General features: G+C 50.4%; 1 protein-coding gene across 1 annotated transcript; it reads right to left on the bottom strand.

The window, feature by feature from the left end:
- Nucleotides 1–1,771: 1,771 nt before the first annotated feature.
- On the bottom strand, nt 1,772–14,035 carry LOC144737128 (cornifelin-like). Its single transcript, XM_078619823.1, has 4 exons — nt 13,885–14,035; nt 5,044–5,244; nt 4,459–4,595; nt 1,772–3,352 (listed from the first exon to the last, which is right to left on the bottom strand). Exons 2-4 carry the CDS (start codon nt 5,228–5,230, stop codon nt 3,206–3,208), a joined length of 471 nt encoding a protein of 156 aa, XP_078475949.1. The 5' UTR covers nt 5,231–5,244; nt 13,885–14,035; the 3' UTR covers nt 1,772–3,205.
- Between the last annotated feature and the right edge of the window lie 1,031 nt (nt 14,036–15,066).

Raw genomic sequence — 15,066 nt, 5'->3', positions numbered from 1 at the left:
TTTAGCCATACAATCCCAAGGCGATTTCAGAGGGGGACTTTTGCCAATAAAACATGATGAGTATGTGTGAGGGCCGCCATACATTTGAATTCCATTGGAGTGGCGGGGGTTGTGACAACAGCGCAATAACGATGATTGGGGCTGTTTCCACAATTTGTCAGGGGCCGCACTAAAGGCCACCAGGGGCCGCCAGTGGTCTTGCCCATGGAGAACACCGCTTTAAATTAAAGTCTGTTTCTTCTGCAGCAGTATTTCCTTCTCGACCTCTCTTATGCCGTGGAAAACACGTTGCGAGCTTGCTCCAATCTATACTGGCACAACACACACCTAACCAAAAACTACCTTGCTTATTTTCTATACGTATGATGGCAATTTGTCCTGGAGCTAAAATTTGCCAATGTCACAGGTGTCTGCTTGGCCCTACTGGGATTGGAACAAATGCATTGCAGCTCACTACACAGATCGCCGGCTTGGGAGAGAGGACCGGGGGAGGTGGGGAACAGACGGCTGCCTGTTGCCACCACTACACATCAGCTGTAACGGGGATATGAATGAATCGGCGACAGAATGAATTATAAACTTACGTTAATGATCAGGGAAGCCAATCAGCGTCCATGTTGGGGGTTTACTCTCCCAACACACAACCGGTGTAGTTACTGAACTATTAACTAATTGGCAGGTTTTGTTTACGTTACAAACCCTTACTGATTAGCTGTGTCGGGTGGTGGCAGGTTTAACGACACATCTATGAATTTTGATTTAAAGCTTTCGTGACTGCAGGGATTCATATTCTTGGTTCTTTCGGTAAAGTCACGAAAGAACCAATAATATGACACATCTATATTTACGCGATCTAACCCAAAAAAAATCTCGTCTATTATGAGCGCCCTAAATATGTGCTTTTTCGATCAACGAATCGTCTTTTTTTCCAGAAATCGTGTGACAGGCATAAATTTATCCGATCGCCGTGATCACTGCTCGAACATAAAGACACTTGGATCCAAGCAGTTGTTGGAGATTTGCAGCGTTTAAATACATCGTTCGATTCCCGTTTACATCGAGTTTTGAATCGTGAGCACAATTAAAATCCGTTGATTCCCGTTCCAGTATTCCTTATGTAAAGGTGATTGCCACTCACCATTCAATAGCCCTGCAGTACCACTGGGTGTCAACAGGGTGCAGCAGCGTTACCTCAAGGAGGAAATGCCAGGGGTCAAACAGAGGTAACAGCGGATCCCAATAACGGATCCTGAGGGGATGATGTCACCTTCCAGGATAAACCAGAAGGTTCCAGAAAGGCGGCGTGGCGAGGGCGGAGCCAGCCACGAACCGGTATATAAGCCGGAGCTGAGAGCTTTGGCTCAGTTATCTCCACACCGAAGACTGAAGCCCGGGCTGAAGATAGGACCCTGGACCCCAAGCTCTACCGTCCTTCTCAGGGCTGGGGTTCAGTGAAGCCAGTGGTCAGGGGGAGAATAGGTCCCTGAAGATAGGACACTGGACCCCAAGCTCTACAGTCCTTCTCAGGGCTGTAGCTCAGTGAGGCCAGTGGTCGGGGGGAGAATAGGTCGCTGAAGATAGGACCCTGGATCCAAGCTCTACAGCCCTTCTAAAGGCTGGGGCTCAGTGAAGCCACAGACCAAGTGGTCGGGTCAGTCAGTGTTAGGTCCCGCTGAGTCCGGAGGCCATACAGCCCCAGGTACCGGGTAAGGGGACCGTCATACCCCTTGTGTGTTAGGGACGGTGTCGAAGAAAGACAATAAAAGTAGTGTGCCTCATAAAGAAGTTTATTCGTCAACAATTACAACACTACACTTACATGGACAAATTCACGCCCAATAACTCCATATGTGGGCCTCAAAAATGTGTTAACTTAATGTATCATTCATTCTGTCGCGGATTCATTAAACAGTGGTCCCTCGGCTAACGTTTTTTATCCGTTTTAAATAACGGTTAATCGAATATAGCAATTACACGTTTAACATCATTCATCCATTCTAAGATGATTGGAAGTTGACCTGAATGTAAACTTAAAAGCCAGTCGAGGTCTAAACGTCTCATGAATGGTGCGTTGGCGATTGGCTGATGGTGTGACTCAGCCTCCACTTATAAGCACTCGGATTGGCCGGAATTGGCGCCCCCAGGTGCGTAACGTAAACACGGTACCGTTACGTCAACGTATGTAACGTTGAGTCGACACCGTGGGGGCTCGTTGGGAGGCGAAACGTTAACCGAGAAAAAACGTTAACCGATGATGTCACTGTTAACCGAGTGACTACTGTATCCTGTTGCAGCGCGACCAATGGAGAGGGGAGGGTCGGGGGGTTGGATCGGCCACTGAACGGCACAGCAGGATAGAGTTCGTCTGTCCCAGCTCGCTAACATTGACGGTTCTTTCCATTCCTATAATTCATAAAATATCTAAATATATATACCGCGGCACAACCCACTGGGGACCTTTGCCCCGACAACACCGGCGACGAAGCACTTACTCGAGTGTAACAAAGAGGTTGTGCAAACGCTCGCAACTGGTTGCAGCGGAGTTGCATGCGATTGATTGCCGAGGTGTGGCGAGCCGCCTTTCGGCAGGGCAGAGAGACTGCAGATAAGCAACTCCTGCATAAACGGCACTGACCTTATGTAACTGAGGTTAAACAACTGGATATATATTTTAAATTAATCACGTGATAAAATTTTGTTGTTTTTTTACAGGCTACAGCAGCAGCAAATCCTGCGATAATCTTTGCAAACTTCGAAAATAAGAGCAATCAAAAGCATGTCATAAATGTAAATTAGTTCCACGGAAAGTAATCGTGCGAAGAATAGTGTAACGACTTGTGAGTTCAGAATAGATCAAGGAAAATCCAAGTAAAACAACTGCAGACGTAATCAGGTAGAGGAGGTCCGCGTGTGGGCAACAACGAGCGCAGGGTGGAAGAGGGAAGGTTACCGAGACCGGGCATTAGAGTCACACCAGACCTCTGGGCGTCACTCCAAGACGTGACATGCTAGGTGGTGTGATGATTAAACGATCAGAGCACGTGTGTGTGTGCTTTGAACTTTTTTTGCACCGTACGTCGTCAACCGTGCTAATCGGAGGTGAGATGTCCTTGTTGGATCTCTTTGCTGTGTAACACGAGGGGGGGCGGGGAGTGTTGGTGGGGAGAGCCTAAGAGTTGGTCCTCGGACGGACGACCGATCTAGTTCAGCCCATGTAGCCCACGATGGGCTGCTGCATGACCACCTGCACGTTGGCCACCTGCACCTGACGATGCTTGATCTCGCGTGCCATCTGACAAATGGTGCACTGATAACAGAAGTAGAGGCCCACGCAGTCGTTGCAGATCGAGCCCTGTGCGACACACACAAGCGTGAGCGTTATAAACACACCACACCAACACAGCGCATTCCATGCACACATTCAGCTATCTATATCGTCATGGTCGCCTTGGCCGTAGAGGATAAACATTGCCATTGGGGAGACAAAGGCGGTCGGGCGTGCTGTTGGTCACCCACCTCCTCGTGTACCGTTCCGGCCTTCATTGGTGCTCGTAGACAGCACTTGCCCAACAGCCTGCCCAGGCTATGCGGGGAAGCTTTGTCTTTGTCTCTGTGTGTGTTTGTGTGTGTGTGTGTGTCTCTCTCTCTATGTGTGTCTCTGTGTCTTTCTGTATGCGTCTCTCTCTTTGTCTCTGTGTGTGTCTGTCTTTCTATCTCTCTGTGTGTCTCTCTCTGTCTGTGTGTGTGTCTCTCAGTGTCTCTTTATATCTCTCTCTCTGTCACACTCGGATACTATGAAGGGTCATTGTCCGAAACGTCGCCGATGATATATTTTATTTAATTCCACGTAGAGTGTTGTTTATTGTATGTATGTATATTAAACTTCTTTTGCACCGTACGTCGCCAATCGTGCTAATCGGAGGTGCGGAGGAAGAACAACGAACAACACACAAAAAGCAGTTCTCAAGAAATGAGTTTTGTCAATCTCGATGCTAACTATGTAAAGTTCGTAGCTCCAGTGGCTTCCTAATATTGTACGCAAGAGCGTGCCAGAGGGCCGCAGGGAAGCGCATCTGAAAGTGCGCGATGGTGGCGACTGCGTCTTTGTTCGACGGCTGAGATAAAAGCCGCCGCCGCTGCTGCTGCTGCTGCGAGGAGTTGGCGTGGTGGTGATGATGATGGTTCATACTCCTGGACGAGGTCAGCGTGGCGCAATGCGTTGACTTAAATGTTTTGGTTAATGCTGCTTGCGCGGCACCAGCTGCTCATGCAGCAGAAGCAGCAGTGTCAGCATCACAAGCAAGCGAGGCGCTGCTCACCTGGATGCGTGAGCGCTCCCTTACACCGGTGAAATTCGTTAAATGATTGCGTTATTAATGAGTTCATTCCGCGAACATTGCTAACGCAGCAGAAGTAGCAACAGCAGCGTCGAGTAGAAGCGAGCGAGGCGTTGCTCACCTGGATGCGATAGCGCTCGCGTATGCCGGTGCGAATCGCCAGGTCTCCACCGGCCAGCACCGGGGTGCAGCAGCACTCGCCGAAATCCGAGGAGACTTTGCACGCCAGGCACACCGGGAAGAATAATCCGCAGCAACCTGGGCAGGGTGGTGACGCGGGGGGGGTGGATGAGGGTGGCGGGGGGTGGATGAGGGTGGGGGGGTAAGACTCACTCGCAGCGGCGACTCGAGTCGTGGCTGTGACGAGTTCGGTTCCTTCTGTTGGTAGTGCGGGTTTTTTTTTGGGGGGCGGGGGGGGAATTCGATGACCGGTTCTGTGGGGCATCGATGTTGCGCGCGCGCCCGTGCCGTCGTCGTTGCGCGTTTTGCCGCGCGCGCTTCAATCGACACCATGTTCACGCCATTGCATCACGTGGTGTGCGTATTGTCCTGTTAATCACGTGGTGTGCGTATTGTCATGTTCATCACGTGGTGTGCGTATTGTCCTGTTCATCACGTGGTGTGTGTATTGTCCAGTTCATCACGTGGTGTGTGTATTGTTGCAGAGATCACGCGCGCGTGTGCGGCGTGTGGGAGCGCTGCTCACAGATTCCCATGTCGTTGCAGCAGTCGCACATCCCCGAGGACCAGTTGGTCTTCTGCACCTGAACCGTCTGCAGCATGGGCTGCTGCATCACCACCGGGTAATGATGCTGCTGATGCTGCTGCTGATGCTGATGCTGCTGATGGTCATGATGATGGTGCGGAGGGTAAGCGTCGGCCTTATGCGCCATCCTGATGTGCTCACCTGCAAAACAAGTAAACCCGTAAAGACAAAGTTTTTCACTATAAATCCTTTATATGCGTGGCGGCTAGAGTCTTCTCGTCCTCTGGCTTGAGATGGCTGCCACCTATGGGTCAGATGATTGTCTGCCAGTATTAAGCAATTGGTAATTAAATATTTAATTTGTTTTCCCTAAACAGTGTAAAATTTAGGAAAAATTTTTTCAGGAAAATTAATTGTCACACACAACGAGTCTGTGTGGAAAATGTCAGCTCGATTGAATCACGGGAAGTGGGTTAAAAAACGAGCGAAAGATTTGCACGGTCCTAAGCAAGCAAGCGAACTTAATATAAAGGATTTAAAAATATATTCGCCTGTGGAGGACGCGGGGATCGATCCCGCGACCTTTGGCATGGGAAGCGATGGCGCTACCAACTGCGCTACTCCGCCACGGCCTGTGGAGGGGTTACGCTCTGGGCTCCTACACTGTGACGTTCAGCCAAAGCCATGAATGAGTTCTATTTGAATAAATGTAAAATTAAAAAATGTTGCCTAAAAAGTGTAAAATTTTTGAATTTTTTTCACGAACATTAATTGTCTCGCACAACGAGTGTGTGTGCAAAATGTCAGCTCGATTGGATCACGGGAAGTGTGTTAAAAAACGACCGAAAATTTTGCACGGTCGTAAGCAAGCAAGCAAGCACGCAAGCACGCAAGCAAGCAAGCGAACTTAATATAAAGGATTTAAAAAGATTACCCCTATAGCCTTCACAGAAGTGTTAGGAGCAAGTGCTGTTAGCTACCAACGCCTATGAAGGCCGGCATGGCACACGAGGGGTGGGTGGCCAGCACCACGCCCGGCCACCTTTGTCTCCCTAGTGGCGATGTTTACACATCACACCAAGTACTCATTTGAGGCTAAGTCGACCTAGGGGAGGCCCAGGACCAGTTCAGATAATCGCTATCACTGGTGTTGGCTATAAGCAGGAATTGAACCCGAGACACCAGGTTCGTAGCCCAGCATTCTACAAGCTACACCTGCCAAGCACACACATAGACACATAGACATAGACACATACACATAGACATATACACATATACACATAGACACATACACATAGACACAGACACACACATAGACACATAGACATAGACACATACACATATACACAGACACATAGACATAGACAACAACAACCGCCATTCGCCACTAAGTGGCGGTGACGTCACCACGACGCTTGTGCCAGGCCAAGTGCACCTTGAGGCCACGTGAAGTGTCGAACGTCCGCTGGCAGGAGGTCACGGGGCAGACCCAGCAGGTGCCACGGGTCGACTGACCGAGATGACCGAGATGACTGGCTGATGCACCACCTGTGCCCCCTACTGTACCAACTTGCTGTGCTTTAGCCACCCGGCACTCCCCTCGTTGTTGTGAGCGTCGCTCCTCCGCCCTCCGTTGTTGTTGGAGGGCGACTGCCTCCAACTGCCCAGTAGCGTCCTTCACAAGCCTCCTCCACAGAGGCCGATCTTGACACCGCTGGTACCAGTCATCGGCAAGTCCACTCAGCTCCACGTCCTCCTGTACCACATCACTCCATTTCTTCTCTAGCCCGTGCCGCGCCCGTTTAGCCCCCTCGATCCGGCCGAACAAAAGCTGTTTAGGCATGCGGTGGCTTGCCTGCCGGAGGAGCTCACCGATGGGACCTTGCCCAGATATTTCAAGGATTTGTGAGCTCCTCACACAATCCAGCCTGGTTAAGCCCAGAATGGATCGTAGGCAGGCCAGCCTAAATGTTTCCAACTGGCGAAGATGCTTCATTAGGGGGGTCCACGTTTCGCAAGCGTAGAGAAGGGAGGGAATGACCGTGGCCGAGAAGACCTGAAGCTTCGTGCGGAGCGACAGACCAGGTAGCTTCCACACAGCGTTACGCAACCGATGAAAAGATATTGCTGCTCGACTGATTCGGAGTGAGACCTCTGCTGATAAACTGGAGCCGGTCATAAGCACACTGCCCAGGTATGAGAAACTCTCCACTCTCTCCACTACTGCCCCATCACCGATTGAGAATTGTGGGGGTGAAGTGTCCGATGGTACAAAATACCCAGGCAGGTGCTTAGTTTTGGTGGGGCTGATGGTAAGGCCCCACCTCTTAGTGGCACGCTCCAGTCTCAGCAGCAGCGTCTCCAACTCCTCTTCTGAATGAGCAGCTATTACCAAATCATCGGCATACATAACGTGGTTGACCAATAGGGAGCCATCCCTTGATCGCACCCGGGCGTCGATCAGCCTCCCATTATATCTGTACCAAATGGAAATTCCCCCGGTACAGCTATTGAACGCTTCACGAACTACGCAGTCAAATTAGATGTTAAATAATGTGGGAGCCAGAGGGCATCCCTGTCGCACCCCAACGTGTACAGGGAAAGGCTCCGACTCCCGGCCACGTAGTTTCACCCGGGCCCGCTCACCATCATGAAGGTCCTTAATGATCGTGAGCAGAGGGTCAGGGACTCCGAAAGCACGAAGAACAACCCAGAGCCCAGGCCTACTGATGGTATCATAGGCCTTGACCAGGTCAATAAAGCAGAGATGTAGGTGTTGTTGGAATTCCCTACACCTCTGCTGTAGCAGACGGACAGAAAAAATGGCATCTGTGCAGGACCGCCCTTTCCTGAAACCGCATTGGGGTTCCGCAAGCCTCTCCTCAGCGTGCCTAGCAAGGCGATGTTGAATAATCCTTGCCAGGACCTTTCCCGGCACACTGAGGAGTGAGATGCCCCTGTAGTTGTTACAGTCTGTGCGGTCCCCCTTCTTAAAGAGGGGGACCACCAGGGCATCCTTCCAATCCTGCGGAACCCGTCCAGCGGTCCAGACTGTTGTTATGATGTCATATAGGGCAGTCTGTGCGCAAACGCCACCCTCCCTCAGCAATTCGCTTGGGAGATCATCTCTGCCCGGTGCCTTTCCTGGTCTCAGACTCCGGATCGCCTTCAGTACACATAGACACATACACATAGACATAGACACATAGACACATACACATAGACACATACACATAGACACATAGACATAGACACATACACATAGACACATACACATAGACACACACACAGACACATAGACATAGACACATACACATAGACACATACTCATAGACACATACACATAGACACATACACATAGACACATAGACATAGACACAGACACATAGACATAGACACATACACATACACACATACACATAGACACATACACATAGACACATACACACATACACATAGACACAGACACATAGACACATACACATAGACACATAGACACATACACATAGACACATAGACACATACACATAGACACATACACACACATAGACACACACACATAGACACACACACATACACATAGACACATACACATAGACACATAGACATAGACACATACACATAGACACATAGACACACACTTATAGACACACACACATAGACACACACACATACACATAGACACATACACATAGACACACACACACATAAACACACACATACACATAGACACAGACACATAGACACATACACATAGGGGCGCAACATTGGGGGTAGATCCAGCGCATGCGACGCATCGGGGCCCAGTCGGCCACAAGGGGGATCATAGGCAAGGCTACAATCTGGTTTGCAATAGGGTTAGGACACGTGTCTGGTTGATGTGTGTGGTTAGGGATAGAGTCTGGTTGTCTAGTATCGTTAGAACTAGTATCTGCTTGATGAGTGTGGTTAGGGGTAGGGATAGAGTCTGGTAGTCTAGTATCGTTAGGACACGTGTCTGCTGGTCCTAACCACACGCACCACTCACACACGCCGCACACACCACTAACACATCACACACACACCATTCACACATCACTCACACATCACACATTACACACACAACACACACACACCGCGCACACACCGCACACACACCACTCACACACAGCACTCACAGATCACACACACACACCACACACACCACTCACACATCACACACGCACCATTCACACATCACACACACACATCATTCACACATCACACACACACCACACATCACACATACACCGCACATCACACACATACCACACACCACACACACACCGCACACACCACTCACACATCACACATTACACACACAACACACACACAGCACACATCATACACACACCACTCACAGATCACACCACACACACCATTCACACATCACACACACATCACACACACACCGCACATCACACACACATCACACACACACCGCACACACCACTCACACATCACACATTACACACACAACACACATACAGCACACATCACACACACACCACTCACAGATCACACCACACACAGCACCACACAGCACACACCACACACATACCACACACAGCACGCGTCATACAATGTGTATGCAAGCCGCCGCGCCCTGTGTCAGCATGGGATTGATTGTTACGAAAATTTGCGCTGCCTTCGGGCTAGAGACAGAGAGAAGGGGGGGGGGGTCAAAGCGGCTGGGTGAGGCAGTGACACACGCGGGGTTCGGCGTCTCTGAGAGTCCGGCCTCACAAAGGACGGGCACCGGGCTGCGAGAAGGCGATTGTCCCGCCGTGCTCACCAAAACTGGCCCTTCGACACGTGTACTAAACAAAGACAAAGATCCCCCCCCGTATAGCCTCAACAGATCGTTGGGGCAAGTGCTGTTAGCGAGAAGCAGCTATGAAGGCCGGCACCGTGGTGCACGAGGAAAGTGGGTGGCCACCACCACGCCCGGCCGCCTTTGTCTCCCCAGTGGCTGATGTTTACACACTGCACCAGGTACTCATTTGAGGTTGAGTCAACCTAGGGGAGGCCCAAGAGTGGTTCAAATAATCGTCACTGGTGTTGACCGTGAGCGGGAATCGAACTCGGGTCGCCAGGTTCGGAGCGCAGCGTAGCGCTAACCGCTCCACCACCGCCCCCCCACTCGTGGCAAGGTCAGCTGGCAAGAAAGGGCACCTTTCCCAAAACGTCTCCTTCGTGGCACGCCGACACTCACAGGCGGCCTCCTGGAGACCAACAGCAGCGGCCAATGTTGGAACCGGCCCTTGGCCTCCCCGAGATCGACTGAGACCTTTAATTGATCCGCTGGGGCGCTTTGGTTGATTGCTCCAACAGTCCGCTAGAGCCTTAGCACGGGGCAATCATTAGTAGGGCACATGGACTCTGCCGAGTTCCGTTCATCTTCACAGCGCTGAAGGAACACTTCCTCCAAGCCTTTGTATGGGCAATCATTAGTAGGGCACGTGGACTTTGCCATGTTACGTTCATCTTCACAGCGCTGATGGAATACTTCCTCCAAACGCAATGAAACACAATTGATTTGGTGCTCTCTCCGATCCACCAACTCCCAGGCAAAGCGTTCGGATTGGCTAAATCACTTCAACAACCGAAACTGCCGTTGCCTGTTCAACTTCCCCAACCTCGTCTACAAATCCCCTCGCGGTCTTGCCCCCACCGTCTCTTGCACCTCTTGCATCTTGCTACACGTCGCCTTATCTCCCTCTACGTTCTCAATCTTTGCTGCCTCTCTCTGTTCTTCCTTCACCTTGTTATCAATCCGCTTTCTCTCTCTTCTCGCTCCCCCCTTCACTGGAACAAACTTCTCCCTCCACATTGAACAATCGGTCACTAAGTTTCCGCTCCTCACGCAAAGTTCATTTATTGTAACCTCGAGCTCACCCCCACGACTCCCCCTTTAATCTGCCCCCTCATAACCACCACCACCGTTACTGTTTCCTCTTCACATTACCATGACACGGCTATCACTCATTAACCTAATTCATTAAATCCATTCACCATCATCATTTACTGGCATCAATTTCGCTTTCACCGAATTCACGCATCACGCATCATCATCATCAACACGGATTCGCCCCCATCGCTTCCTGTCATCTATTACATTCACCTCGTCCGCCACCATCACATTCACACACGCGTTGTTGTTGTTGTTGTTGTACCGTTGTTAATTATATGTAAAGCGCCTTGGTTAAGGCGATATATAAATAACGTTAAGATAAGGATAAGATTTAAAGTTTTCGTGACTGCAAGAATTCATACTTTTTGTTTTTTCGGTAAAGTCACGTAGGTAAAAAATTCAATAAATAAAATAAAATAGAATGAAAAAAACTAAAATAAAATTAAATCAAATCACGACGTTTCGGGCGCAACACAAGCGTCCTTCTTCAGGTGGGGACAACGACAACAGCAAAGACCCAGACACACTTAAGCTGCTGTGCTTACGCTTCGTTGCCCCACCTGAAGAAGGACGCTTGTGTTGCGCCCGAAACGTCGTGATTTGATATTATTTTATTTTAGTTGTTTTCATTCTATTTTATTTATTTACCTACGTGACTTTACCTATACAAACACAGAGTGTGAGTATAAAGATAAGATTCGGGAGTTGCTCTTTTATCGACCTTCACTGGAGGAATCCGATGAGCTAGCAAGCTCTTTTTCACAGATGTCCAGTAGAGGCGGGTCACAAAGTTACAAAAACTAACATAATACAAAAACACGAAAGGAGTGTAAAGCATACAAAAGGTAAACACATTTTAAAAAATACGTTTATTCTACCAGGTAAAGCCCACTGAGCTATTAGATTACTTTTTTTCAGAAGCGACCTACCTACCCTCAATGATAGCTCGACGAAGTGGATTCTCATCGTGTGGAAATTTAGAGCAGCCAAATAATCTAATCGCGTGATGTTCGTTCTAAATGTGGAGTCAAAAACCCGAGGACCCGGAGAAAAATCCACGCGGCCACGGGGAGAGAGAGAAACACCGCAGACTCCAAATATACAGCAGCAGCAGCAGGCGTGAGGGTCGGGATCGAACCCACGACCTCCTGTATACCAGGCGAGGGAATTAACATTTCAGCACTGTGGCGAGATATTATATAGAAAGGACTCTAATCAACACTGTACTGACCAGAGTGGTGAAGTATAGCCAAACGATCCCCGTGGCTTACAAGGCGTGAAGGAGGCCTTCATTTCATAACATCATCTCGGATTGGCGCTGTTGGCTACGTACGGTGCGAAATAAGTTCAACATACAGTACATCGGTCTGTACAAAGAACTACATTTGAGAAGTTTGGCCAACTCCATGAACGCGTGTTTGGCTTCTTGCAGGAGGGAACGGGATAGCCTCGATCATGGGCGCCACGGTGGCGAGATGTTAACTGCCTCGCCTGGGATACAGAAGGTCGTGGGTTCGATCTCGACCCTGACGCCTGCTGTATGTTTGGAGTTTGCGTGTCTCTCTCTCATCACTATCACGGTGGCTAGGAGATATTAACTACCTCGCCAGGGATACAGGAGGTTGTGGGTTCGATCTCGACCCTGACGCCTGCTGTATGTTTGGAGTTTTCGCGTGTCTCTCTCTCTCATCATTATCACGGTGGCTATGAGATGTTAACTCCCTCGCCCGGGATACAGGAGGTTGTGGGTTCGATCATTTTGGGGTTGGCAGTATTTTTTAGAAGTTACGCTTTGGCTGCTCCCGTGTGGATTCCAGTTCCGGCAGTTTGCGGCGCGGTGACATTTCTCAGTTGTACTTCGCGTGAGAGAATTGTGGACCATGCCGCCAGCAACACATACACGCTGGGTACGTGTGGCGTCACGGAAAGCTTTGGCGTCCACTCGAAGCGATGCAGACGGCCCAAAGTCGAATATTTTTGGGTCAATGCACACAGCGGTAATAAACTATAAACTTTTCATTTTATTTTACCAGGTAAAGGTCCAGTGAGCTCTATATAGCTCTTTTTTCAGAAGCGACCATGCCACAAATGATAGTTCAACTAAGTGGCTCATTATCACGTGGACACTTGCAGCAGTAGCCGAATACTCTAAACGCGTGACGTTGACTCTAAGCTTGGAGGGGAAAACCGGAGGACCCCGAGAAAAATCCCACGTGACCACGGGGAGAGACAGAGAGAGACACCGATAATGCGCTGATCGCCGTCTTTGTTCAATGGTCAGCCAAAAGCCACTGCTGCTGCGAGGATGACATGAGATTGGACGATGCATCTCCCACTGGGGGGGTGACAACTGAGAGTGCAGTCACGGGGATAGAAACATCTAAACCAGAGAAACCCCCACCGCTATCAAACTGGACACGGCGCACGGGGGAGGACAGCGAGACATTTCGCACCTACCCCTGGCGACAGATTCCACGAGCCACTACGCACACATAGGCACCCCGCTTGCTGCGTCGCCTTGAAGACTCGATGTAACTTGCATCTTGAAAACATCTTTCAGAAGTTCGAGTGTAGTCCAATCCACCCCCACCATCATTGCACCACGCGGTTCGTGCAAGGAAGGAGGGGGGGTCGCTGTGAAGGTGCGGAGCAACAGACGGTGCAGTACAACAATGTGCCGCTCTCGTCGGCCCCGTGGCGTTAGCCCCGCAGCCTATAACGCGCGTCGATGAGCACGGTGGTCCCCGACTTGACCGCTATCGAGACACTTCGCTTCCGAAGGACATCGCGGGCATAGCGCATCAACCCCCGCGCGTCGGCACACCTGGGCAGTGCCTGCACCGATGTCACAGAAGACGTCTGGCGCGTGTGTGAGACCTGGTACGTGAGACACCTGGTGCGTGAAGTACCTGACACTTGGAGTGCGAGACACCTAACGTGGCGCGTGAGACAGCTGGTACGTGAGACGACCCCTGGTACGTGAGACTCTCAGCGCGCGAGACGACACCTGGTACGTGGGGCGAGGCTCGTGGTGGTTGATGCGAGGTGAGAGGCTCCCCTGCTTAAGAACCTCAGGTTTCCCCCCACCCCACATCCCGTCCACCATTCACATTACGGGGGTGGGGGGGGGCATGCAGGTGGTGTTGCGGTGGTGGATGAAGGGAGGGGGTTGGTTAGGACTGCGTGAGCCGTGGGGGGAGGGGGGGGGGTATTTGCACGAGAGCGTCGCCGAGTCTCGTAACAGGTTTTTAAGGGAGGTTCCTCCCAAGCGGTTTTTTGGGGTTGGCAGTATTTTTTAGAAGTGACGCTTTGGCTGCTCCCGTGTGGATTCCAGTTCCGGCAGTTTGCGGCGCGGTGACATTTCTCAGTTGTACTTTGTGGACCATGCCGCCAGCAACACATACACGCTGGGTGCGTGTGGCGTCACGGAAAGTTTTGGCGTCCACTCGAAGCGATGCAGACGGCCCAAAGTCGAATATTTTGGGGTTAATGCACACAGCGGTAATAAACTATAAACTTTTCATTTTATTTTACCAGGTAAAGGTCCAGTGAGCTCTATATAACTATTTTCTTCAGAAGCGACCAGGCCATAAATGATAGTTCAACCAAGTGGCTCATCATCACGTGGACACTTGCAGCAGTAGCCGAACATCCTAAAACGCGTGACGTTGATTCTAAGCTTGGAGGGGAAAACTGGAGGACCCCGAGAAAAATCTCAAGTGACCACGGGAAGAGACAGAGAGAGACACCGCAAACTCCGAATAAACATGATTAGGTATCAAGGTCGGGATAGAACCCAGGTGTCAGGGTGGAGATCGAGGAATTTAACATGTCTGAGCCATAATAACCAGGGCAGCCGCTAGATTCGAACCACGAACCTCTGGAACAGGCGACGAACGCGCTACAGCCATGCCATGTCACTAGTTAGGTTAATGGGGGATGAGAGGTTGAGTGGAAGGACGAAGGGAGGGGGGGTTACCGAGTGGGTGAGCGCTATTTCATGATACACACGAAATCAAGATCCTCGCATTACGCAATGCGTCTGGGTGTGCTCGGGTTGTTCCTCGGGCCACTGCTCATATTGTTGACAT

The sequence above is a fragment of the Lampetra planeri genome, chromosome 65, assembly GCF_965212315.1.
Source record: "Lampetra planeri chromosome 65, kcLamPlan1.2.h2, whole genome shotgun sequence".
In the NCBI taxonomy this organism is placed as follows: Eukaryota; Metazoa; Chordata; class Hyperoartia; order Petromyzontiformes; family Petromyzontidae; genus Lampetra; species Lampetra planeri.
Note: the sequence above shows the minus strand (reverse complement) of the source record. Positions and strands in the feature narration are given on the sequence as shown.

What these genes read in the sequence shown, in the direction of transcription:
- LOC144737128 (XM_078619823.1), bottom strand. Translation starts at nt 5,230, where the DNA reads ATGGCGCATAAGGCCGACGCTTACCCTCCGCACCATCATCATGACCAT. An exon ending in CTGCAACGACATGGGAATCT is followed by an intron (nt 4,596 to 5,043) that starts GTGAGCAGCGCT and finishes CACCCTGCCCAG; the next exon opens with GTTGCTGCGGATTATTCTTC. An exon ending in GCGAGCGCTATCGCATCCAG is followed by an intron (nt 3,353 to 4,458) that starts GTGAGCAACGCC and finishes TGTGTCGCACAG; the next exon opens with GGCTCGATCTGCAACGACTG.